At 41.0% G+C, this 26,095-nt stretch overlaps 1 protein-coding gene across 1 annotated transcript in view; it reads right to left on the reverse strand.

Annotated features, from left to right (window-relative positions):
• The window catches only part of pappa2 (pappalysin 2), an 85,760-nt gene extending 61,187 nt beyond the window's left edge, over positions 1-24,573 (reverse strand). Inside the window, exons 1-9 of the mRNA XM_086271184.1 lie at positions 23,478-24,573; positions 16,899-17,131; positions 16,262-16,489; positions 15,560-16,155; positions 7,070-7,218; positions 4,796-4,935; positions 3,882-4,035; positions 3,200-3,392; positions 2,330-2,463 (exon numbers count right to left, since the gene is read on the reverse strand). Coding sequence (XP_086127310.1) covers positions 2,330-2,463; positions 3,200-3,392; positions 3,882-4,035; positions 4,796-4,935; positions 7,070-7,218; positions 15,560-16,155; positions 16,262-16,489; positions 16,899-17,131; positions 23,478-24,393 — 2,743 coding nt within the window. The 5' untranslated portion in view covers positions 24,394-24,573. The remainder of the gene's footprint in view (positions 1-2,329; positions 2,464-3,199; positions 3,393-3,881; positions 4,036-4,795; positions 4,936-7,069; positions 7,219-15,559; positions 16,156-16,261; positions 16,490-16,898; positions 17,132-23,477) is intronic.
• Positions 24,574-26,095: the final 1,522 nt, after the last annotated feature.

The raw sequence follows: 26,095 nt of genomic DNA on the forward strand, positions 1-26,095 counted from the left end.
ATCCAACGGCTCCACTCTTTCCTTCAGACTTGTTTTTTGGTTTTCCTTCCTAAAGGCTTCCTCTCACTCATCTGTTCTTCTCTCACGCTAGCAGCTTTAACGGGAATACATAATTGAACTTAAGCATTCAGCTAATAAACCACTTTGAAGCAGAATGGGTAGAAAACCTTTCACCCTTTACAAATAGTATGTTTGTAACGAGATATTTTCTTTTCAATAAACGAAGAAAATGTGCACTCCTCAAAGGTTGATTCTGTTCATTTGGATGTAGCGTTTACAGCAGAAGAAACGTTTCATCACTTATCTAAGTGGCTTCTTCAGTCTCAGCTGACTGCAGGTTCACCAACATTTGCACAATGACTGAAACCAGCCCACTGAAGGAACAATGGGCTGGGAGGTCAGTTCCTTAATCTTAATTATGCAAATTCTCATGACCATTGATCAACAACCACTGATCAATGGCCATGAGTCCCAGTCACAGAGAGTTGGGGAACGGCTGCAATCACAGCACGTAAGATGGTGAAAGATGTACCCTTAGGCCCCATCCTCGATTCAGAGATGGTCTTTCCCTTTTCACATAAATGGCCTCCTTGATTCCCCGCTAGTTTCAATCATTACTCAAATGTCCTGTTTATAAGATTGGGGAAACCTGCAGTCTGCTGAGACTGAAGAAGTCACTTGGATGAGTGACGAAAAGTTTCTCCCACTGAAGACGTCCAGATGAACAGAATCAACTTTTGGGGATTTACTTACCTGGATGATTGAACATGCATCAAGACATTTATGCGCTCAATTATTATTTTGAGATCCCTATTATTTCTTGACATAGCTTTTTTTCCTTGCACATTTCTACCGTGTGAAAAGATTTTTTACAGAACTTCAAACATGCATCTTTTTTTCTGATCTCTACAGCACAGTTAACACGAGGCAGCCTTAAAAGCAAACTTTACACCTTCTCATTTTGAAATAAAACTCTGTATTAAGACTTAATGCAGCACATTAAGCAGTTTAATCTCTGACAGCGGCAGTGCACGCTTCCAAACAATTCCGTGTTTTCCCTCAGCCTGAAAATGGACTTAAACCAGTCAATACTGGCACAGGAAGCATTCTGAGGAGATGTACTTGGTCACTTTTGCCAACAATTTGAGCCAATAGTGTTTTTGCCTTTAAACTTGTGTTTTGGGTTGCCAGCTATGGTGTCCGCAACGAGTTTGTCCAACTTCCCCTCTGCCTCTCCACACTGAATATGTTATTGCCCATCTCCGTTGGCTGACGAAATGACCCACACATCATGGTCCTTAGAAGTGGGACAGAGTGAAAAGGGAGCAAGGGAAGCCAGCAGACTGGCTGTCTCCTCAGCTGTGCACATACCACTGTTTAGAGTAAGACTGTAATTGACCCTTTATCATCATTATGGTCCCGCAGCGAATGAGGGAGCAGTAATCCCCCTGTTCTTCCTAGCCGCTTGTTTTCAAAGCATAAATTCCAGCAGAGGATTTCCACATATTTGGTCAGAGTTTTCATGAAAGAGATGGAAACGTGTTATTGTGTTCATGCATTTGCTCTTTCAGTATTTGCCTTTTTTGTTTCTTGTCCCTTTTCATTCACTTTGCTTTCTTGTTGCCTTATATTCCTTCTTGTTTCTTTCCTCCCCACCCTATACATCATGTCAAAGGAAATCGTGCTTCTCAAGGATTTATGATTGGAATAACAAGGACCATGTGCTTGCAGGAAGTTAATGTTTCAATGTACAGTGCTACAAGATGCACTTTTTTTGGTTTATGACGGAGGTTGAATGTTTGAAGAGCACCAAAACATTACCCAGAGCAGACGCTTACGTTAATAATCCTTGTTCTCGCTTTGGCTAAAACAAGACAGACACAGAGAGGTCTGTAGCTGATTTTTTTTGCTTTTTCTTTTTCCAGCAGCCATTAGCCTTGCACGCACCTAAAATGTACAGATGTGTGTGTTTCTGTGTGTGCGTCTGGGGGTAAAGGGGGGGCTGAATATATGCCAAAAATTTATTTGGCATATATTCAGCTTGGTGAACGTGCGGGCAGATGTGTAAAATAAATATATTCCTCAGTTAACCTGCAATTTTACATGAGGCTTCAGCAAAGTCCCATATTCACTAGTGTTTATATTCAAACTGACCCAAGGAACAGGATTTATATGTGTGCAGCTGTTAACAACAGAAGTAAAAGTCTACAATTCTGAACCATTTATTATCTCTGAAATCCAGCTTGTTTTCAATATGCAGATATAAAAACAGGAAATTCTATCCTTTTGTGCATTTGTAGAAAATCACAAAAAGCACTTTTTGACTGACCTGTTGCTTCCTCGGGTGTCCAGTAGCCTGATGTGTCACATATGTGAGTTGAGGAAGCCTCATAAGCATACTGGTGGAAGATGCCATCTTTCTCACAATCTCCACAATTGATCTCAGATACACGCAATGAGGAGCTGAGGCGAAAGGAAACAGGTCCACTAATTATGGCATTTTTATTCTATATAAACAAAACAAGAAAGCTGAAACTGACCTAGAAGACACACAAGAAAATTAAACATATTTCGCAAACACAAAGTGGCCACTAGTTTGACCTGTGGAGGAGGTCGTTTCAGGCACAGTCACACTAGTACCTACATGCACTGCACTAAGTCAACAAGGCGTATGAAATTTCAAACTCTCCCAGGTTGAAATGCCAGCTTTCTTTTGCCCACATCTGGTGATACCACCAGCTGAGAATTCCATAATACACTTCACACTTGTGAGTTGTTTATTCCAATTTTTCCACAGGTGTTTTCGTCCAGATGCTCTCGGTGCAGTGGTGAATACAAAATAAAAAAGACCAATAAAACAATTACTGGAAAGTGTAATCAAATATTAACTCCAATGCCTGGTTTTGATTGCATCCAGAACATTTTTAATCACCATACATGACATATAAAGAGACTTGTCTGGTGGAAGCAATGTGCTCATGGCTCACTAATGCAGTTAAATTATGCACATTTTATAAATTGGAGTGTTCATAGAGTGATTTATGTGCACAAGTGATGAAAATTGCAGTTCTTTGTTAATAGTTTTAACCCTGCAAGAGACCTGCCCAAGGTTTACCCTGCCTCTTGGACAACCAGACATGTATGGATGGTTAAAAACAGCTTTGAATGGATAGAAACAAAAGAACTCATGCAATCATACCTTTGATAAAGTGACCCCCTGATAGGTGGGAGCCAATAAATCGAGACAGAATCTGTGCTCTGGTCAGTCACTATGGGGGCCAGTGGGATGGGGGCAGGTTGAGGGTCCATCAGCCACTTCTGGTAGACCAAGTCTAGATAGCAGTGCATCCTGGCCACTTGGTTTGGAGTGAAATGGTTGGTGCAGTTATCATCTGTGAAGACAGAAGAATCCAGTAAATCTTTGAGGGTCAAATTAACACACTAGCCTTTAAATAACCGAAGTACTAAACACATGGCTAGAAATAATTACATCAGACATGTGCTGAGAGGAGACGCAATTACACATGCCAGTCCTTAACCTCTTAAGCACCCACGCACCAGAAGATGGGCGCAAAAGGGAGGAGATCACAGAGATCAGAAAACCACTGGGGGCTTAACAGGCTAATAAGCTTTTGTTGGCTTTTTAAATACACTGGGTGGTAACAGCTTGAGGATATGGACAGAAATTACTAAACCATAACATAATTGTATAATTACACACTCACATTGATTGATTGATTGATTGATTGAGTGATTATACTTTACTTCAGAGTGGATGGTAATTCTCAGTAATGCACTTTTAACTGCCATACTGTTAATAATATTACTGTATATATTACATATACATTGTAACACCTGAGCATTTTGTTCATCTGTTTCACCTGTGTAACTCATGTAATTGCTGTAAGGAGTGTTCAGGTAGGTGGTGACGCCACATGTGTCGTTGACAGCTCCGGGGTCATGGCAGGCTTTGGATTTAGGTGTTGGGGCAGTGTCAGCACACAGATCACCCGTCTCCATGGATGGGGTGGTCTCCTGCACAAAATATGTATGGTATGCATGGTAAGAGAGGGCATGTGATGTAACACTGCTGGAGTCAAATTGTTGAATGTTGTCATTGTGCTTCTTGAATTTGTAAAGTTTTAGTTCGAGCAGCAGGATCAAAGACATTCCTTTGTCTCTGACCTCCTCTCCAGCTACTCTGGTGCTGGGGGAGCTGAAAAGGTTTTATTATAGGCACATCCTATCTGAAAGATCTGTTTGTTGTTGTTTGTTCCTGCTTTTATGATCCTTTTGGTGAGCAGGAGGTCGCACAAACGCACCCCCATGACACACACATTCTCACACACACACACGTTCTTGCACATGCATACACATGCATACAGGTGCTCACACATACACACACATAGTGCCTTGTCTTTTAGAACCATAGGGGGGTTTTACGAGGGGAGGTGCTTGTGTTGTGTAAACTGTAAGTGTGATGGGAATAAAAGGCTACGAGGAGGGCTGCTCTTTGAAGGAGTTGGGCTGGAGACAGGTGAGGAGCGTTAAGCTCCACGGGCCTGGTTCCGACTAGCCTTCCCTCGCTAGCGAGTAAAAGACCGGTTGAAGATGTTCTGTCTTGTCTTCGTCCTTCACGAGAATAATTTTCTAAACTAGCGGGGCCTGTGGAAGCACAGACTCAACAAAAACATTTAAAGATGCTATTATTAGTTTTTTACTTATGTGGGTTTTCCAATCAGAAATAATTCCATAAATTAGCATTATCACAAATAGCAGAATTTAAAAGTCCTACCTGACACGGATCATCACAGGAGTCCCGTTCACTCACGCCCTTGAAGACATGGTACAGTCCAAATATGTGTCCCATCTCATGGATCATTGTGTTGGAGTGGCCCGTGGTGCCAAAGTAGGAGGGATTCAGGACCATCCCGCCTGGATATAAGCGGTAAAAATCGCAGTATTGGTTACAACATTATTACCGTCTAGTAAGCTGTGGTTCTTGAAAAGCCAGCCAGATAGAAAATGCAATGTTTTTTAAGTGGCAACGTGAAAAGAGAGAAAAATGATTTGCGATTACCCACTTTGACAGGATGTCTCTGATTGTAACTGTGGTTCAGTATCCATGTGACAGACAATAAAAAAATGTTACATTTGGTAAAAGTTAGGTTACAGCTGGGAAATGTCATGGTGGGGGTTAAATGGAAAAAAATTAAGGCTACATAAATATCTGAAACCACTAACGAAGCATGCGAGAGATAACGGTTTAAAAAGACAACAGACACAATTTGGGAACTCCAAAAAACAAAAGCCAACTAAGTGGGAGGCAGATTTTTTTGCAGCATCCTTATAATCACAGGATTAACAGCACACATGGGTTATTGGTTTTCTAATTAGAAACACTGGCTAAAGACATTAAGCAATGAAGACATTAAATACGTAGACACTAAACAGCAGGGCCTCCAGAGACAATTTGTCATCCTCTAACGTGTTGGTTTAAACAGAGACAGATGCCGTGCAGCTGAAATACATGTCTGAACTTAATTTGCCGCTTTAATTCAAAAATATAATTGTGGCTTTGACCATTAGTATCAATGCAATACTTAATATTTTAATCTAATTAATAGCCACAGAATAATGACACCATTAAGTGTTTTTTTCCTCAGCAACAGCAGCATACTGTATTCCCTTTGATACGAAACATCAGAGATAAAAAATGGTTGGATGGATTTGACTGTGTTCATTGGTCCCATAGTGTGCACATTCTTTTCTTTACTTCAGCGAATATCACCCAACATTAAACAACTCCAAACAAATATGGCTGAGATGGTCAGTGATAAATACACTTTATTGATTTTCTGCTGGTCAAACTGTGATTTTTAATTTTTTTAATTTTTTTAAGGAATGCATTTGTTTTGCTTCAAGTGAGTCGTGTAATATTATTTGCCAGTCAAACTGATGGTTAATGACGAGCATGAGACTTGAAATGAACCTGTTATGTTTATGTCTCAATAACCAGCTCACGCTATACTATAACATTACGAAAAACCACATCAAAATATAAAAGAGTTAAAAAATGAATATCTGTGGTGGACCACTAGAGGGCTCCACTCACACCCAGTGTAGAGGAAGTGTGTTCCTGTGTTTTGTGGCGCGATATGCGCAGTTGATGTTGGAGACGAATAAAGAAGGAGTGAGAACTGAGAGCTGTGTCGTTGATGCTTACCTCCACATATCCATATTTATTCTAATGAATTCTGTGCATCTTCCTCCAATGACTTGGCCAAAATTGCCATTAGACAGCTTTTCCATATTTTCTGACATATTTTGACGGCTGCACAGGTTAAATGTGTTTCAAACACAGAGAGACGGTGGAGACAGGAGTCGAACCACCCGTGCAGCATGCACACAATAAAGATTATCAGATGATACTGGTTTACAATTTAACCATAGTACTACTTCATTATTGTTTATATCAGTTGATTATTTTATTAACATGTTACATTATGTAACATTATGTTAGAAATAACTTGACTTTCATTTTTGAACTGGGTATATATTTTATATATCTAGTATTTACCTAATATTTATATCATAACCACTTCATCAAGATGTATTCGTTCCATGTATACTGCTTTTGAGTCAATTTACTATTGTGTTGTGACACATGAAGAGAAGTACAAATTAATAAAGAACAGCTGTTAAGTAGGCATGGCTGCCAACAATGGTACAGAGCCCACACTGCTATTTGTTTGTTTGGTGGTTGTTGGGTTGATTATCCTTCCAGTGGAAAGAGGAATAAAGATTTGAAAGAAAAAAGAGGGAGTGTAATGTGTCAGGAAAATCTCTACCAGCTCCAGCTGCTCTTCCCATGTAATTTGAAAGGGCCCCTAACCCTAAACAAAGCATGGAGAGAAAGGGCAAAGCTACAGCTAAAGAGAAAAGCAGATAGGGTGAGAGGCACAAACAGAAAGTTAGAAAATAGATGACAGACAGAGAAAGCTGAAAAAAGTGCAACATGAAAAACAAAATATGTCGCATTAGTAAAGCTCAATATAAATCCACTCACCTTGGTGTGTAAGAGCTTCCTTTGCCCACGGCCAGGTCGCAGCTCCTGCCAGCTCTTGACGCATTGAGTTGCTTGCAAAGAAGACGTTGAGTGTGTCTGTGCCGCTCAGCTTTAGTTCCTCCTTTAGTTCTTTCACACTTATATAAGCCCTGTATATATTTAAAGGAGAGAAAACATGCAAACATCAGAATGTTTCGTAGTTCAAAGAGTGATTTAGTAGCCGAAAAAGCTAAATGCACACCTATCATCCATAACAGTATGACCTCTGACCGGTGAAGTGAATAACACTGATTATCTCTATATCATGACACCAGTTATTGGGTGGGATACATTAGGGACCAACTGAACATTTCTCCTGAAATTTAATGTATTAGAAGCAGGAAAAATGAGCAAGTGTAAGGATTTGAGTCAGTTTGACGAGGGTCAAATTGTGAAGGCTAGACGACTGGGTAGAGCGTCTCCACAACTGCAGCTCGTGTGGGGTGTACCCAGTCTGCAGTGGTCAGTATTGATCAAAGGTGGTCCAAGTAAGGAACAGTGGTGAACCAGGGTCTGAAAGTCATGCAGTGTGACTGCCCAGTGCCTCCATGCCAGACAGTTTAGGCTTTTATCCAGGTCTGTTTTTTTAGAGCAACTGGAAGGAAATAAAATCTGTCCGTTTGAGACTGCATGTGGAGTCTTCTACTCATGCACTAGCACAGAGGTAGGTCAGATTACTTCATATTTATAAGAATATATTCTGGTAAGTGCATGAATCATGCATAACTTTGTTTGTGAAGTCTTGTTTTTTGGGGGTTTTTTCATCACGCACAGGCCATGCTTTCAGAGTGTTTTTCTTTTTTTATTATTATAACGTAATGGATTGTTGTTTCATGTTGTATGTTTTGAGCCAGGAGTTCAGGTTTTATGTGGTTGATCAATTTCAGCTGTAGGGCTTACTTTGTTGAAGAATTCTGAGCCATAATCTAAATTTACTTCATTTGAATTCTCGTGTTTTACTTCTCGTAAGTTTGTCAAAAAAAGTTTATGCTTTTGATTAGGCTCAGAAGCAGGTTTACATTTATTAATAGTAAAAGGTTAAAAAGCATTAGAAATATCATTATATATTTGCTCATTAAAGGATTGAGGTTTGGCTTAGTGCTCCTTACATTGTTCCAAGAACCTGAAGGATAGACAGGTGAGCTTGTGACTGTAAGACATCAGCTTTCAGCTGGGATAAATCTAGATGGATGAAATGAGAAAACAGTAATCCCCATCCTCTCACACGCCACTGCCAATGCACCATTAAGTAAGGCACTTCAAACTGGTCCAAAGTTGCTCAGCAGCCCTCCTTCAGTGCATGTGTTGTACAGTAAATAAGAATGTGTTTCCTCGGGCACTTTGCCTGACTAAATAGGGTTTAAGATTTAAGATGCTTCAGGGAAACCCTCCTCACACTACATTACTGAAGCAGAGTTCAGTTGAGGCTGCGTGCAGTATTCATCACCCCAGGGCGATGCAATTACAAGTGACAGAAAGTTGATCACTAAAGAGTTGACTCTTCAACTTCTCAGACTCAGAGGATGCCTCAGTGGAAGACTACGGCCAACCTGGCAAATAATACATGGCTCTACATGATTGAAATGAAAACCCCGGTTATGCATTAACAACATTTGCGGCTAAGTCAAGCGCAGCATGAGTCAACAGCAGAGTCAGCACCAGCGCAGTTACCATGTAAAGCTGTAGATGTGCATCCATTCAAAATATTACTGTTGACAAGTCAGTTACTTTGAACCAGAAGACAGACTGTGAAAATGTCACGGCAGCAGCAGGCAAACATTTTACCATGTTGCGCACTTTACTGTGCACCTCGCTTGCCTTTCAACAATTTTGTCTTTTAACTAAGGTAAAAAAAAAGTACGTGCAGTTACTCATTTCCCTTTTTTTGCTAATTCTAGTTTTCCTTTTAAGACCTATGACTGACAGTGTACACAAACAAAGGAGGTGCAGCCTATCCCAGTTGTCAAGAAGTTCATAAACTTCACAATGTCTTTATAATATCGTACCAAATTGCAGTAAGTCTGAACAGAGTTGCTGTGCACACCTTACATATTTTACCTCACCAGACAAAAGACGGTGCAAAACATTTAGATAGCAAAACAAATGTCAGGTACGTACATCATTTTCCAGCATATTTTTAACCCCAGGTGGGGTTAAATGTCAGTCATACATATTTCACCTCTGTAATATTCTTGACATCTAAATTGAGCTAGTTGTAAGTATATTGGAGCTATTTCTCATATTTTGTAAACTTATTGTATTATTTAATTCGTTTAGTCTGTCACTGTTATTGTCTTGGAGCAACTGTAACCCACATAATTAACATAAAGGGATTATTAAAGTATTCTGACTGATTCTGATGTGTCACTTCTTCAAACAATTTTCCAGGAACTTATTTGATGTTTAGCTCCAACAGAGGCTCATACCGAGGATGCTAGCTTGTGTCTGGCTCTGAGCTCTGGATAGCTTTAGCTTTAGCTTTAGCCACTGTGACACTATTAGCTTCTTTACATATTTTACACATACATATTCAGCAGGGTGATTAATGTCTGATTCATTTTGCTGTAACAAACATTTTTGTTGTGGTTCCCCACAGTTTACTTTTGCAAACTTCATTCACAGTGAGGATTTTCCAAGCTAACAACTGGTGTGTGGCTGTGAGTGTATATAAGACTATTTCCACACATGTGTTGCACATGCATGAAACAGCCCAGGTTGTAATCAGTCATATGGAAAGCTGTCCGGTCGGTCACCAGGTCAAAGCAGAAACATTTTGAATAATCCTGCTGATATCTATCCGGATATGGACTGGGTAATGTTTTCAGTATGAAAAGATGCCACATTGTTTGACAAAAAATGAAAATGATGTTATTCAAAGACACCCTGAAAATCAAAATGAAAAAAAGATGCGGCAGGCTAGTCCACTTTGCTGAAATTTCATTACAGAAACTCAAAATAGTACTCAGTAGTTTGCAAGGCCCCCGCATGCCTGACAACACTGGGACATGCTTCTAAAGAGATGACGGATGGTGTCCTGGGGGATCTCCACCCAGATCTGGACCACAGCATCACAAAGCTCCTGGACAGTTTCAGTTAGAACCTGTTTGTGTCAGATGGACCGAGACAGAATGCCCCAGAGGACTCTATTGGATTTTTCTACTGGAATAAAGTGGCCACCGCCTGTGAAACCATTTCTGTTTTAGGGGTTGTTTCATTGTTGCCCCACTAGCGCACATGTTGTTCATTTCATTAACACCAGAGCAGCTGAAACTGATTAACAACGCTCTCTGATACTTGATGTTACACTCTGATTCAAAAGTGTTTTTTGGTTTGGTTATTTTCAAGCAGTGTATAGACAACGACTGCAGAGCTGAATAGGACTCTGGGACTATCGGCTATGTCCATCTTATGGCTAAACTATTTCAGCATACGACTATTTTCTAGTTTCTAGAACTGAAAGCTTCCTTTTATATGTAGCACTACCTAAAATCATCCATTTTGACAGTTAGCCTCCCCTGTAAGAATTGAAAGCTTGGTGGGTGTACTAACAGAAACTAAAAACGTAGCAAACTGGCGAGTTTGCATGCTCTGGCCTAAGTTGACTAGCAGAGAAATGCATAAGGCTTGTGACAGCTTAGCTTAACTGAGCTGAGAGACAGCACTGAATCAATGTCATTCACATGTAGAACTGCTGCTCTAAGAAATATTTATACTTTTACTAGTGAATAAAACACAAGCACATTTAAACTTGACCTAACGTCATGTCACGCACAGAATTCACACGCATGTTAAGCATGAACGAGGCTGTGACGGATGTTTCAGAGGAGCTGCCTGGAACTCTTTGCACATAAGGGCTCTGGCCAGGATTAACTAACCAAAGACTGTTAGCTAATCCAGGACATTTGTCTTAGCGTAAATATACATGATGTCCCCCGCCACCCCATCACTCCCGCCATCCTTGCCTTTCTCTCTCCATTTTTCCCCTTTTGCACTCACTTTCCTTGCGATGCCAGAATCTCCAGCGTACCTGGCTATTGCTCTAGAACTGGCTCTTGACCGCAAATTTGTGTCGTGACAGCAGCTGGCTTCAAAAACCTCAGGCCTTGTACTGGCCAGCAGCAGCTGCACTCATATAGGGTCCCAAAATCTGAATACCTGGCCAACAGCTCAGAGAGAGAGGGGTGGGGGGGCTGCAGTGAAGGGATATCAAAAACCCAGATCCCAAACATAAAAATGCTTCAGTGTTCTGCAAATGCCAGCAAAATGTCATCCTCGCATTAATTCTCTCTCCTGCCTGAGAAAGCTTGAATTGGGATCCAGGTACACAGATGCACACACACATGCTCCCACTCACACACAAGGATTTTCAGCATGCTGAGGTCAGGACCTTTCTAAAAGACCTACATTACTGTTACTCTGCTGAGACCAGTTTTTATGACACCCTGGTCGCCTGTGTATTGGCTGTCCATGTTGTTTTTACTGGAGGGACAGAAGCTTATAGACAGAAATGTTAGCAATAGTCCCTGCAAAAGTAAACTCGATGCACTGAATTACACACATACCATGACTGGAGAGTTTTGCTTTCATTATCTAAACTGCAGAAGATTTCTTTAGGAAAGCAAACAAAAAAACAAAAAACAAATCCAGATCCATAATTTTAAAAGATATATTAGAATCAAACATGTTGTAATTGCCCAGTTAATTTATTTAAGTATAAATATGGTCATATTAAATCTAGAATAACTCAAAGAGTTTTTTTTATATAGCTAAGGCCAAGGACTAGACCTCTGAATAAAACTGTGTTGGTGCAAAACAACTGAGTGGAGTGGTCTCTGCTGTCCAGTTCTTCATTAGAGTCTATCTCCTCTCTGCAGGGTAGAAAGCTCAGGCTGCGATAGGGAACATTTGACCATTACAACTACCAACCTCATTTTTTCCCCTCTGCCTCTGTGAGTCTATCCCAGCAAGCTCATGACGGGACACCATAAATTTACATCTACTTTTGACACACCCAAAGGGCTTCCTCCATATGGCCAAGCAATGAGACCACACGCACGCAACCCAGCTTTTTTCTTTTTTGCTTCTACTGAACTTTAACATTTAACCTTATGTTCTTTTCCAGCGACAGGATGTTGCACATTCGTACAGATGCAAATATGCACACCTGCTGGCTGCACAGTACGGTTACAGTCTCCATCTCTTGGCCACTGGGAGCTGTCCAGTTAAACATATCTTCTTCTATTGGCCGCTGAAAATGCTGAAGGTTAATCACCTTGCTCACAGGCACTGTTTTTATATTAAGGAAAGTTCAGACTTCCCTGGTGTCTATACCCCAGATTTCGTTGCCAGTTAGTTTACTGACACTTCTTCAGGACAAAGAACAAAAAGCCAGAAATTAAAGATTCCAGGAATAACACATGACCAATGCCCCTGGGGCTAAAATGGGAGTTCACTTCAATTCAATTTTATACCAGTGAAAAGTTTGGACACAACTTTATTTTCATGACTATTTTACATTGTAGATTTTCACTGAAGGCATCAAAACTATGAATGAACACATATGTAATTATGTAGTAAAAAAAATGTGTGAAATAGTTCAAAACATGTTTTATATTTAATTCTTCAAAATAGCCGCCCTTTGATTTGATTACTGCTTTGCACACTCTTGGTCTTCTCTCGATGAGCCTTATGAGGTTGTCACCTGAAATGGTTTTCTTGTCTTGAGGAAGTTCCCAGAGATGCTGAGCACTTGTTTGCGTTTTTGCCTTTACTCTCGATGGTGTTGGGATGAGGTGGAACCAAAGATCTCTAATTTGGACTCATTAGACCAAAGCACAGATTTCCACTGGTCTAAGCAGAGGTGACTCTTGGTCTTCCTTTCCTGGGGCGTCCTCATGTGAGCCGGTTTTGTCATAGCACTTGATGGTTTTTGCGTCTGCACTTGTGGACACGTTCAAAGTTTTAACAATTTTCCGGACTGACTGACCTTCAGTTCTTAACGTAATGATGGACTGCCATTACTCTTTACTTAGCTGATTGGTTCTTGCCATAATATGAACTCTAACAGTTGACAAAAAAGGCTGTCAGCTGTGTACCAACCTGACTTCTGCACAACACAACTGATGGTCCCAACACCATTTGAAGGCAAGAAATTCCACAAATGAAGCCTGACAGGCACACCTGTGAAGTGACAACCATCTCAGGTGACTACATTATTAAGCTCACTGAGAGAAGGCCAAGGGTTTGCAGAGCTGTCAACAAAGCAAAGGGCGGCAAGAATCTAAAATATAAGACATACTTACAGTTATTTATCAAATTTTTCTTTGCTACATAATTCCATTTATCTTGGTTCATATATTTGATGTATTCAGTATGGATCAACAACGTCGAAGGTATTAAAATAAAGACAAGTCCATTAAATGAGAAGGTGTGTCCAAACTTTTGACTGGTAGTGTAATTAGTGCCAAAACACAACAGCAGTTGCCTCAAGGAACTTTAGATTGTAAGCTAAACACCAACAACTTGGCAACAGTGGGAAGGAAAAACTCCCTTTTAAAAGGAAGAAACCTCTTATATCTTATCCCGGCTCAGTGTGTGTGTGTGTGTGTGTATGTACAGAAAGCTGGGGTTTTCTGCATGGTAATGAAAATGTATGCTATGCCTTCTAATAATGCAGGCTAAGTGAATCATGTACAAGACTCCCTATTTATTAGATAGAGTCTATTAGATAGATATGATTAAAATTACTGCAGCACTCTACTGTTAATGCCTGGCATGCTCTAACTCTGAGATAAAATATTATGATCAACAGTACCAAACACTGCAGTGGAGTCTAGCAGGACACAGAAGCATTGTCACTTGTAACCTTCACTAATGCTGTTTCTGTACTGTGACGAATTCTGAAAATTGAGTGACACCCTCAGACAATCCATTCCTCTGCAGATGATCAATTAGCTCCTTTACCACTAGTGTTTCAATGGTTTTTGAGATAACAGGAAGGTTGAAGATTGGCCTTTAATTAGCTCAAAACAAGGAATGGGTCTAATAGACACGTTGATGGTTTGGAAGAAGTTACTATTGAATGTAACACGGAAAAATCAGTTGGAGAGAAAAAGTCTAAATAAATATCAATGGCATTGAAAGTAGATGCACATGTCTGTGAGATGGTTATGAACTAGCAGCAGTGGGTAGCACCACAGTTTGTAGCTACAGCAAGACACTCCCTGAAAAACCAGAGAAATAGCAAAGTGACTTGTAACAGTAATATTTAAAACTGACTTTTTATTGACCATTACTTCAGTGTTTTTTGCTGATCTACTGAATGTAATCCATACGAATGTTGTCATACTACATAAATATCCCATTTGTATTCAAAACTGCTTTACACTGAGAGCAGAATGTAATGATTACACCAACAGAGGCTTTTAGAGGGAACTCTACTTAGTTACTTAACTTCCACAGTGGTAAAGAAAGGTCCATTACACTAAAAAAAAAATAAAGAAATGGAAATATATCATGGGGAAAAAATGTTTGAAAAAACATTTATTCATCCTTGTGTTAAGCTGTCACACTCTGTCAGCTCAAGACATCAGAAGCTAAATCTCATGGTTTAAAAAGCAGTTTTGGTTCCCATGTTCTGTTTCCCAGTGGCTCAGTGTGAAGCTTGTGGTTGAAATTTGGATTTTAAGTCCTTTAAGAACTTCGGCCGACGACCTCATGGGGAGACTTCGTGCGAGCTATTTAGAACGCTGCGTGAGCCCGACTGTCAGACCAAATGAAAGGCAGTGGGCTGCCGCTCGTGTTGTTTAGCAAAAATAAGTGTGTACTTTGGCCACTTAACCCACCATTTCTACTTCACAGAGCTCCCTCTAAGACCACTGGGGAAAGTGAGAGTCCCAATTTGTTCATGCCATATTATGAGCTACTGACTGCACGGCCTGCTGAAGTACTGCAGCATGCGAAATAGGGACACTTCACTGCCTCACAGGGAGAGGTACTCTTACTAGTGCCCATTCATGCCCATAGAAATCTTCTCTCTGGAATAATATCTTGCCTTTACTGGCTTAAAATGTAATCCTCCTACTTTCTATGCTATGTCTCCTCAACAATGTAGCCTTTTACATATTCCTGCTTAACGCTTTGCACAGTCTAAAATTGAATGGCCATTGTTCTCGTAAAGGCTACACAACACCTGGTTCAAAAATATTTCAGATTAAAAATCTTCTGTTAGTTTTTTGGGAGGGCCTTAAAGGAAGGCCTTTAAAGTTAAAAATACAGTACAGGAGTAGGGTTAGGTTGCATTTTAGATTATATTAAATGGACTTGTTCTCATAGTACTTTTCTACTCTATGTGAGGACTCACAGAGCTTTATACAACACGTCTCACTCCTACAAGTACGTTTTCTACATAGAGAGCCATTTTAGTAGATAACATTTGTTCAACAACCTTACCTGTCAGGAGAGTCAGGATCAAAACAGGTCTTGAGCACATCTGTAACATCTGGGTCACAGCAGTCTCCATCATCATAGTCGTAGTGTATACTGTTGCACCCCATGTTACAAACCCCATCCTGCCTCTTCCAGCTGTAACAGGGCCCCAACCTGAGACAGTCCCCTCCATCATGACCCGTCCTCGGATGGTCACATTCTGGGTCACACTGGCGGTTCCCAATCTTTGCAATACGGCAGTTGCTGAGGATGAATCTCTCCCGGAGGCTAGAGTTTTTCACTGTGTAGACACTCAGATCCAGAGTAATGTTGTAAGGGCGGAAGGCCTGAGTCAGAGCCTGGTGCTGGAGCTGAATTTGGGCTTCGGTCACCGTGGGGTTTCCACCATCATCGTTGGAGAGGTTGACAATCCGGTAGCGAATTCGCTTGGGTGTTCGGAGCTGCCAGTTGTCGTTGTATCCAGAGATGATATCTATATTGTCACAGGGTGTAAGGCCACAGGGTGGTGGCGAGAAGGAGGAGACAAGTTCTGGCTCAGGGACAGGACTGGTGATGATGGTTGGATGATGGTCTTTGTATGGAGTCCATAGCTGTTCCACCTAAAAGGCAGAAAAGCAGTACTAAATGAATTTTAGCGAAGATTAAGACAATTGGAAGAACACAAATCAACAACTAACAGTGCAGAAATTTGAAATGACCACTTACATTAGTAAAGTCAGCCCACATCGCCAGCACCGGCTCACTCATGTCAATTTGGAGTGGCCGTTTGAGCAAGTCCGCATGGGAGCGGGCATAGCCCCACAAGACCACACCTCCTACGTGGCCTCTAAAGCTTTGCCCCTGATCGGACTGATTGCTGCCAAGAAAGAGGGTTCTGCAGGCCTTCATGAAGGGGCTGTAGAGATTCCCTGACTGGTGGCTGCTTTCTCCTACCTAAGAGGGAAAAAATTAGGGATTTTTTTTCTTCATTTTATCATGTTCTGAATATACTTTAAGATTAATTGCCTAATTATTCTTTTTTAAAAGAACATATAAGCAGTAAGTCATCCAAATGTTACAGCATTAGAGTGCTGTGGCAGTTAGCTTTTTAAGAAGCTTTCCATTTGGTTGGCATGTAATATAGTCACTCTGCTCCATGGATGCTCTCATTGGCAATAACTTCTATTGCCAGCATATTAATTGGGTGCCCTATAATCTGACAAAAAGCAAAAACAATCCCTAAGAGGATATTGTAATAGAGCTGGTAAATATGATATATAGCCATGGGTGAAATGCCTGGAAAACATCATGAAATGGACCATTGATTTGTATCTCTGGTAAATGACCAAACTCAATCACACACCTTAGCTCCATCAACATACAAAGTCATGTTATGACCATTGTAAGCGGCCATCAGGTGAGTCCAGACATTGGCTTGGTACCGCTGGTGGCTGTGGACAGTGGTGGATTTCACAGCTCGGTCTGTACGAAGTGTGAAGTAGAAGCGTGCATCTCTGGTGCCAGCAGTTTCCACAGTGCGAATGCCTACTGACCAACCCTTCTCACTTAGTGAGTGGGAACAGTTGTCAAAGACACCTAGGGGAGAAAAGTGGTGGAAAAAAATGAATATTCACAATTTACAAAGAGTCAGCACCCTTGAGAAATTGAACAATCACGCCAACAAGCAACCTTTCCAAGTGATTATACTCCTATGATTACAGGAGGAGAGACTAAAAGAGAGAGAGCAGTGCATAGAGGCTGAGACACAGTTAGTAAGACAGAGAGAGTAGACAAGCCAGAAACAGCAGGACAGAACAGAGAGGGGAAGAAGGACAGAGGTATTTCACTAAGCAAAGGCAAGGCCCTGATGTTTCCATCTGCTGTTGCAACAGACACACACAGACGCACATCTGCTCCCCAGATGTCAAATACTAGGACAGAGAAGGGTCAGGGAACCCCCTCACCCTCCTCAATTCTGTGTGTGTGTGTGTGTGTGTGTGTGTGTGTGTGTGTGTGTGTGTGTGTGTGTGTGTGTGTGTGTGTGTAGGCTTACTTGTGTATCTAAAAGGGAGTTGAGCCAGTTTCATGGCTAAGCATGTAACTCAGTAGTTGAGGTAAGACTTAGATAGATTTGTAGCTTAGTGTGGTAACTTCAAAATGGTATTTCACTTGCATTACACCGCAATGTTTCAGGACGACCAATCAACAAGCATCTTCAATGTGGCGATGCGCGTTCAGCTTAATTATTGCACTGAATCAATATTTTAACTCTGCAGCTATTTTGGCCTTTGGAGGGAAGCAGAAGCAGCTGGCAATGTAACACTGATATACTGTGGATTTGTACAGTCAAACATATTTACAAACAATTTGAGATCAACTCCTGGTGGCAAACTGATTTAAACATTGATCATAAAAATACTGCATCTGCATTAAATTTTAAATACAACTGAAATGTGCAGCACAAGACGGCACTAACAATGTGTGGCTAAACTTGTCTGTGCAGAACGTAAAGAACACGCACCGCTGCTCCATATAAGCAGTTCGCATTACTCAACTGACATCTTTGAAACAACAGGCAACTGGTGTTGGACTAAGCACAAGATAATTATTTTAGCCAACTTATTTTGTTGCTGCAAACTAGCAAGGACACAAATGTCCCTATGCAGCAATTTTAAAGGGAAATACTTTGTATCCTCGATTCTAAATGCTCCATCTATCAAACTGCTGACCTCTTCTGTCTGCTGTGTGCTTGTTGGGCAGGTAGTGTACAGTATCAGAGATACTATTAAAAAACTTCCTCTAACAAGGTTACTGAGGACAGTGAAATATCCAGGCCAGGAAACCCAAACAGTGGGCTGAATTATGCCCTGCAGAGCAGTGAGACACTGTGATGACTTTTTTTGCAGCTCACTACTACTGCTGCCAGACAACTCTATTGAATTACTCAATCATTTGATTCACTGTTAGAGTTCAGCTTTAAAAATGCTACATATAGCAGAGTAGGATACATGATCCAATCTAACATTGAAATCAAAACATGTGACACTAAAGTAACAAGAAAATGAAACTTGAATAATTTAAGACTTTTATCAAAGACTTTAAAAACATTACTAACATTTAGAGAATTTCACGTGTCACTCTATCACTGATGAATATTTTATACAGTGTTGAATTTTTTTAAACTTTAGCACTATTGCTGTATATGTTGTGCAACATGCATGGAATCATGCAATAATACATCTTATTATCTGTATTATATATTAATGTAGGGCTTGTCAAATGTACTAATGGCATCATCATTTGTCCAGCAGCCCACTCGGGACTGGACTGTTTACAGCAAAGGGTTGAAATGTGCAAACAGATTTAAAAGATCATCAGTGACCATTAGAAGTCAAACCAATGTCAATGTCATGTCTAGCAGAAACAATAGGAGTTTGTTTTTTACTGAATTGGTCAAATTCCTTCTGGACACTACAAAGAGAAAGGCCCATGCCACAAAATGCCGCCCTCACATAAGGAAGCAATGAGGGGAAAGAGAAGTTGAGTAATGGAGTCGGATCTTTGATCAGAGTAAATGTGAGCGGACATAACAGTTTGTGGTCTCCCTCACTATCTGGACAGCTGCAGTGCTACACCATAGTGCTTTAATCCTCTTCAATTTGCTTGATGTATGTGTTGTTCTGTCAAGTGTGCAGCTTTTCAAATGCAACATTCTCAGTATTAGAAAAATAGCCATGTTTGTCTTCACGAGAAGAGCCTGCAAAACAATGCAGGTTGTGTAGGAATCAGTGTGTCTACAGCTGGCACTTACAATCAGTGGAAATCCACAGGGAAGCTAACTCTTGATGAGAAGCTGAGTGAAATCACAGATTCTATGTCCTGGATTAGAATTTACCTGGTTAAACCAATCTTTTAATGTTATAACTCACTTTAGCTTTAGGGGTGTGACGATAACTGCGTATTGATGGTAACCGATCTTGAAAGGAGTTTCAGTTTTTCAAAGTTTCAGTGTTATTTCATTAAATTGATGAAAACCAACTAAAATTAATTGTAATTAAAAACAAAAAGGGAAAAAGCAAACGCTGTGACTTTGTGTCCAAAGTGTCGATGTGTTGCACTGAAGAGATACGACGCTGTGGAAAAATCTAGAACCAACATCTTTTCTTTATATTTTGCAGTGTTTGGATGCAGTGATTTATTGAAACATGAGCAAAGCATTCATGGGAACGCATTATAGAAAGCAAAGAAAATCAAAAATCAGTATTTGATATGACCACCATTATTCTGCGACACAGCCTGAACGTTTTGTATAATTCCTTTTAGTAACCTTCAGGTCTCACTGAAGGTCGGCCCACAGGTCTTCTTCTTCTTTCAGCTATGCTTTTACTTTTACTGGCAGTGTATTTGGGATCATGCTAAAACAATTAAGCCGTTATCAATCAACCGCTTTCCAGATGGTAGTGTATGCCGAATCACAATCTGACCATGACTTGCTACATTCATAGTTCCATCAAAGATACCCAACACCACTGGCTCTAATGCAGCCCCAAACCATGACACTGTTTTACTGTTGGCTGTAGACACTCACTGTTGTTTTTCTCTGTTTTGTACTTATTGACGACAATTTGAACCAAAAATTTGAAATCTGGATTCATCAGTGTATAACACCTGTTGTAATCTTCAGTCCAGTTTGTGCATCATTTTTTATGCGTCACCCTTCACCCTGTGGCTTCTTCACACCCTCCACTTGTCCCGTTTCCTCTGATTTTTTTAAGGACACACTGCACACCATGCTGTCAAGTTTGGGAATCACTATTTTATACTTGTTAAACTGTTATCTTTGTAACTTTTTATAGATTCAACTAAAGTTATATAGTTGTGACAGGCATGGCTAAACATTTCAGGCATGCAGAATATTTGAATGATTCATAGGTCACGATTAATTGACTTAACAAGCAAAAAAACATTTCCCCGAAAATGGTCAGGTACAAGGACTGGACTGAAAACAAGCCAATATTCAAAGAAGAACTTTGAAAGACTTTTAGAACAACGGGAGAACTACTGCTCAAGACGATTTAAAAAAATAACAAGAACGTCTGGCAAAATATAAAGAAGTGAGAAGTCGTTCAAGACTTTGTACAATCTTTTATGAACTGACGTTAAACTACACCGCGTCAGGCTGGCCTGCACTTTCTTGTAATGTCAATTTTTAGCACAAAATGGTGCAGCAAGTTAACATAAGCCGTATTTAACCAGGTGAGTTGCTCTGCATAGATTTTTGTGGAATTTTTAGCTTAGCGTGTAACATTTGAAGGCTACAATCTAACAATCTTGAAAGCAACATTTGCTTCCTGGTTTACATTGTAATTGTAAAATTCTTCCAAGAGGCTGTGTCGAGTGTCATCACTCATCACACAGTTATCAATACCAGCTATCAATATATTCATCGTCCTCTTTATAATAGCCTATTCTTCAGAAATGGAAATGATCCTGTCACATTATCTTCGTCAGCATCCGGTGGCAGCAATGATAATTGCTGTCAGTGTCCAATTATGTCCAATCACACTCATTATTGTTGTCAGCAGGGATGTAACTAGACCCTAAAACTTCCACGGTCTAGTTTGGGGTATGTATTCAAAACAAGCTGCACTCATTCATAAGATAATTCTATTAAGCTTCCATTTTTCTGGTTGTAATTATTGTTAGTACAACCCAAGGATAAGCTTGAGAAAATAGTAATGACAATGAGCAAATGATACAATCTGATCAGAAATGTATTCATATTAAAATATTTTGTTTGCTTAGTTTCTTATGTTGCACATGTTGACACACTAGCCTAAATGAGTGCACCAGAAGAATGCTATTTTCCTCCTTTCAAAGAAAGCAACAATCGCCCTGAGGTTATGAAGGGAAGGGATTTATGTGATAGCACTGAACTGTGTTTTTGGAGTTCATCTGTGCTCAGTGTCGAGGGTTATGTGTGACAAAACAATAGGAGCAAAAGTGAAAGGGACGTTTTACAGTATGGTAGGAAGATCTGCTATGTGGTATGACTTGGAGACAGTGGCACTAACAAAAAGACATGATAGAACAGGAGGTTGCACATTTGAAGATGTTAAGATATTTTATTGGTATTGACCAGGAGGGAAAGCATTAGAGATGAGTACATCAGAGGGAGATCTCAGGTCGAGTGATTTGACTGGAGGAGAAGAGAAAGAAAGGAGACAGCCAAAAGAAGAAGATTAAAAACAAGATCTCCATCACTGTTTTAGCATATCGAGTGGGGCGTGTCAGGGAAGCCTATTTTTTAATATAGACATTAACTAAAATAATACATGTGTTCTGTAGTGCTGAGTTGTTCTGTGTTTGTTTCATTGTGTTTACAGTGTAGTTACTGAATTTGTGTATTAGTTGAAGATAGTTTTGTAAAGCTGTGACACCACGAGTGCAGTGGAGGTGAACCTTGCTGATGTTCATCTCAGATGGCCAGCTGAAGGTCATGAATACTTAATGTACAGCAAAACAATACTTTTACACAATAACTGAAATAGTTTTATTTATCCCCATAAGACCACTTTCAGTCAGAGACATATTTATATTACATATTTATCACCTTTCTCAGTGACCTCAGTTTTGATCATTATTAAAAAGGTCACCAGAGCTTTCTAGCACTTCAAAACGTCTCAAAACTGACTGAGAAATTGCTCCATGCAGGTCTTATGAAGCTGTCACCCTGTATTTGCAGGATTATCCAAATTATCAGTAGGATGACTTCAACTTCCTCAGAATGCAGCAGTCCTTATATGTACACAGCATTTTGAACACAATACTCCAGTGTTGAAATCATTTCATTGGCTCCAGTTCAACATAGAATTAACTTTGGAATCCTTTGATTGGTTTGGCTTTCTCAGTTCCATCATCAGGTGCCGATCTTTTAGCTGTTCCCAGAATTAAATCTATGAGTTCTTTGGAACAAGCTGACCTGAGGCTGATTAAAGCCGTGTCTACATTCACAAACAAACTTAAAACCTTTCTATTTACACAGGCTCACACTTAATAACTGTGTGTGTGTGTGTGTGTGTGTGTGTGTGTGTGTGTGTGTGTGTGTGTGTCTGTCTATGCTGACTTGTATTTTATTTTTCTGTGAAACTTGTTTTGTAGTGTTTTGCAATCTAATATGTTAAGCACAGTGACTTTACTGTAATGAAATGTGCTAAATAAAATTGCAATTTTAATTAAATTTACAACATGGACCTATATATATATATATATATATATATATATATATATATATATATATATATATATATATATATATATATATATATATATTCTTTTTGTCTGTTTTCGTTCTAAATATTGAAATATGTAGGAGACTGGTTTGTATAATTAAGGGCATAAGTGGCAGATTTTAATTTTGGAAACAATTGACTTCATTAACTAATTTAACTAGTTCACTAACTTAAGAAAAAGAAATCTAAGGCAGGCATTTCCCCTTTTTTTATTTAGCTCTGTGAGCCTTGTGTAATTGCAGTACAGAGCGGAGTTACGGAAGCACTTTGAATCAGTGAGCGTGTTTATGAATGACCGCAGTCACCGCAAGGTTTGGCATTTTAATGATGTGACTTTTTATGAAAGATAATATTTCAGTCCAGCTGATTTACAGGATAAGCCGTGCACAGATTGGTAGATATTTGCTTGTTAGTTTAGTTCATCTGACAGATTAATAATCGGATGATTTCAGCGCCTGAGTTTGCCTGATCAGTGATGTGTATTTGAAACAGTAAAAACCTCGCTTCAGTTTCAGAGAACTTCGTGCAACACATAACAGAAGATTGTCATTAAAAGGGAGCGATGGCAAACTTTTTGTGGCATGTCATACATGGGTGTTAACTAGATAACAGTGGTACCTTTGATGTTGTAAAGAAGAGTTTGCACCCACCTGCTATGACCGCGGGATTGCTCTGCCCTCCCTCTGCCTTCACCCAAAGCTCCAGGCTGAACGTGGCCCTCGGAAGCTCCACTCCCGCCGGCAGCTTCACCTTCAGTTGTTCCCGACGCCCGTTGAAGTACAGGGCTGTCATCCAGGACGGGGGCACTTTTGGTACAGGGCTCCCCCAGGTGCCCGCGGGAAGCCAGTCTCCCTCTTGCACCTCGTCAGAGTAGTCCTCCGTGACGCTTTCGGGGGTTGCTGTGGAGGACTGGTCTTCATCTCCCTGCTGGAGCCTTTGGAGGACCTGGAGCCCCCTGGAATCCGTGGAGCTGAACGGGGCGACTTTCTCCCAGCTGGAGTTGCCCTCTTCTTCGTAGCGAAACGTCCCGTGGAGGCTGCGGGTGAACCTGGAGCGGGGGTCGCGAGGGGCGCGCGAGGGAGACACGGCGTCTTTGACAGACTGCCCACCGCTTGCGCCGACTTCATTCTGCTCCCTCTGGTTGTCAGTGGAGCTTCCGGGCGACCCGAAATATTCGCCCCCCTCTCTCCCCGCCACCATCTCGGCGTCTCCCCGGCCTCCCTTCTCCTCCTCCCCCGCAGGAGCGAACCCTCGCGCCCCGGCTTCCAACCCGCACCCTCCTGCACAGACCGCACGAGCGCTCTTAACAGTGTACAGCTCTCTCCGGCTCGTGTGCGTCCTCGTACGGGCCGCTGGAGGGCGTTGTTGGGTCGGGGAGTGAGAGCTGGGCTGCCGCCGGGACCTCCACACGCCGGAGACGGCGCAGGGTTCACCTGCCAGCCTGGACAGCTCACGGTCTGCATGCCGGGCCAAGGAACGTTTGTAGAGGCTCAGCGCATCGGAGCGAAGCAGCCACGTGTTAGCGATGAAGACGAGGAAGACAGCCAGTAGTCTGATCAACAGCATTTTCTCGGGTTCAGCGTTTGGCCGATGTATAAAAGGAGATTTCAGCCTTTTTATTTTTATTATTTTTAACAAAGGAATCTCACACAGGCTGAGATGAGAGAAATCTGCGCATTTTTTTCACAAGCAACAGAAAAAATAGCTGTTTTTTCTGTCTTTTTTGTTTTGTTTTGTTTTTTTTTAACTGTAATGAACCTACTTAAAAAACAAAAACAAAAAAGCAATCAGATGAAAACATACATCAGTGCATCCCAAAGAGTTCGAGAGGACATTTAAAGTTTCTCACTCAAACTTGAGGATTTTTAGAAGCTGTAGATTTGGAATAAAAGCAGGTGTTCAATATTGCTAAAGAATCACGGCAAAAATTCAGAGTTTTTGCGAAGTGAAGCTAAATCGCTGCTTGGCACACGCGTGCACTTTGCGCAGACACTTAGTGGGGACGCGTTGCCCCCTTTCCCGTGCGTGTCCGCAGTATATCTGCAGCCTCTGACTCTTTATTTCATCTTAGAGGGAAAAGAGCATACACCGAACTATCTGTGCAAGCCTTGCACAAAGCCCACGAGGTAAAGAAACACCGGTCTGATTTAGTATGTTAGAAATAATTATCAGCGCAAATGTTTGTTTTATGAAGAAGTAAAATTGGCAAATTTGTCTAAATCATAAAATCATCTGATATCTGGTTTCCTTCTTTGCTCAAGACCTGCTGTTTCTGTTTACCTGACCACTGCGGCATCAGTTTAGTGCGTCCTGTTCCAAAAAAAAAAAGAAAAGAAACATCTGACCGCAAGGTGGATCGGAGTAAGCACTGCAAAAGAGCGGAAAAAATAAAGCGCAGCGCAAAGTGCCAGCCCTAAAATAGCAAAAGCCCCACTTGTTGAGCGTCCCTATAAATTCTGTAAGAGGACGAATGTGTTAGTCCATCAGAGTCAATCAGAGTTCTGCGTCTGCGCTCGAACTCCTCTTTTTTTCTTGTGCGTCTCTGTGCGCTCTTTGCTGCTGCTGCTGCTCTTCTCCACCGGTTTATGCAATTGTAGTAATATCCTCCTCCATTCACTCCTTCACCTCTCTCTCTCTCTCTCTCTCTCTCTCTCCCATTCTCCCGAGTCCAAAGGTTTTTATCAGGGAGCCCCTACCCGCCCTGACATCACCGGTAGGGGAAGTGTGGTGGTGGTGGTGATGGAGGAGGAGGGGGAGGCGTCCTACCCTCTCCCTCACACTTGAGTTTTACAAGGGAAATCCTCTCCTCTCTTCTTCTGCTGCTGCGCTGTGCATCACTCTGATCCAGAGTTGAGAGAGGAAAAAGGCTGTAAAGTTTATTTATGCATTTATTATTCTTGTCCTGACCTCATCCATCCACCTATCCATCCATCATCACTGTCGGTGGGAGGAGTATCCTGGCCCTTTTACTCTAGTAAAGGTGGCAATGCAAGACTGCTGCTAAACATGCAAATAGGCCGGAGAAATCCAAACCAAACGGCAAATATAGTTCGTGTGATGTCCTTCTAACCTAACAGGATGCTTATGAATCCACTGCATTTGTTTGACACTGGGTGTATTTGTGGAGGAACCAGCTTGTAAAAATTTGTTCTGCTACATGTGAGTAAAATTAGGCTCTCATCCTTCAAATGCCACCTCCATGGTGATTTACTTCCACTTGGGACTTGGAAGTCCCACGGAGAGCAATGAAAAAAATGACTTGGCTTGA

The sequence above is a fragment of the Aulonocara sp. 'chitande type north' Nkhata Bay genome, linkage group LG18, assembly GCF_057382095.1.
Source record: "Aulonocara sp. 'chitande type north' Nkhata Bay isolate Kocher_YH1m ecotype deep benthic linkage group LG18, A_spYH_male_GT1.1, whole genome shotgun sequence".
NCBI classification, from domain to species: domain Eukaryota; kingdom Metazoa; phylum Chordata; class Actinopteri; order Cichliformes; family Cichlidae; genus Aulonocara; species Aulonocara sp. 'chitande type north' Nkhata Bay.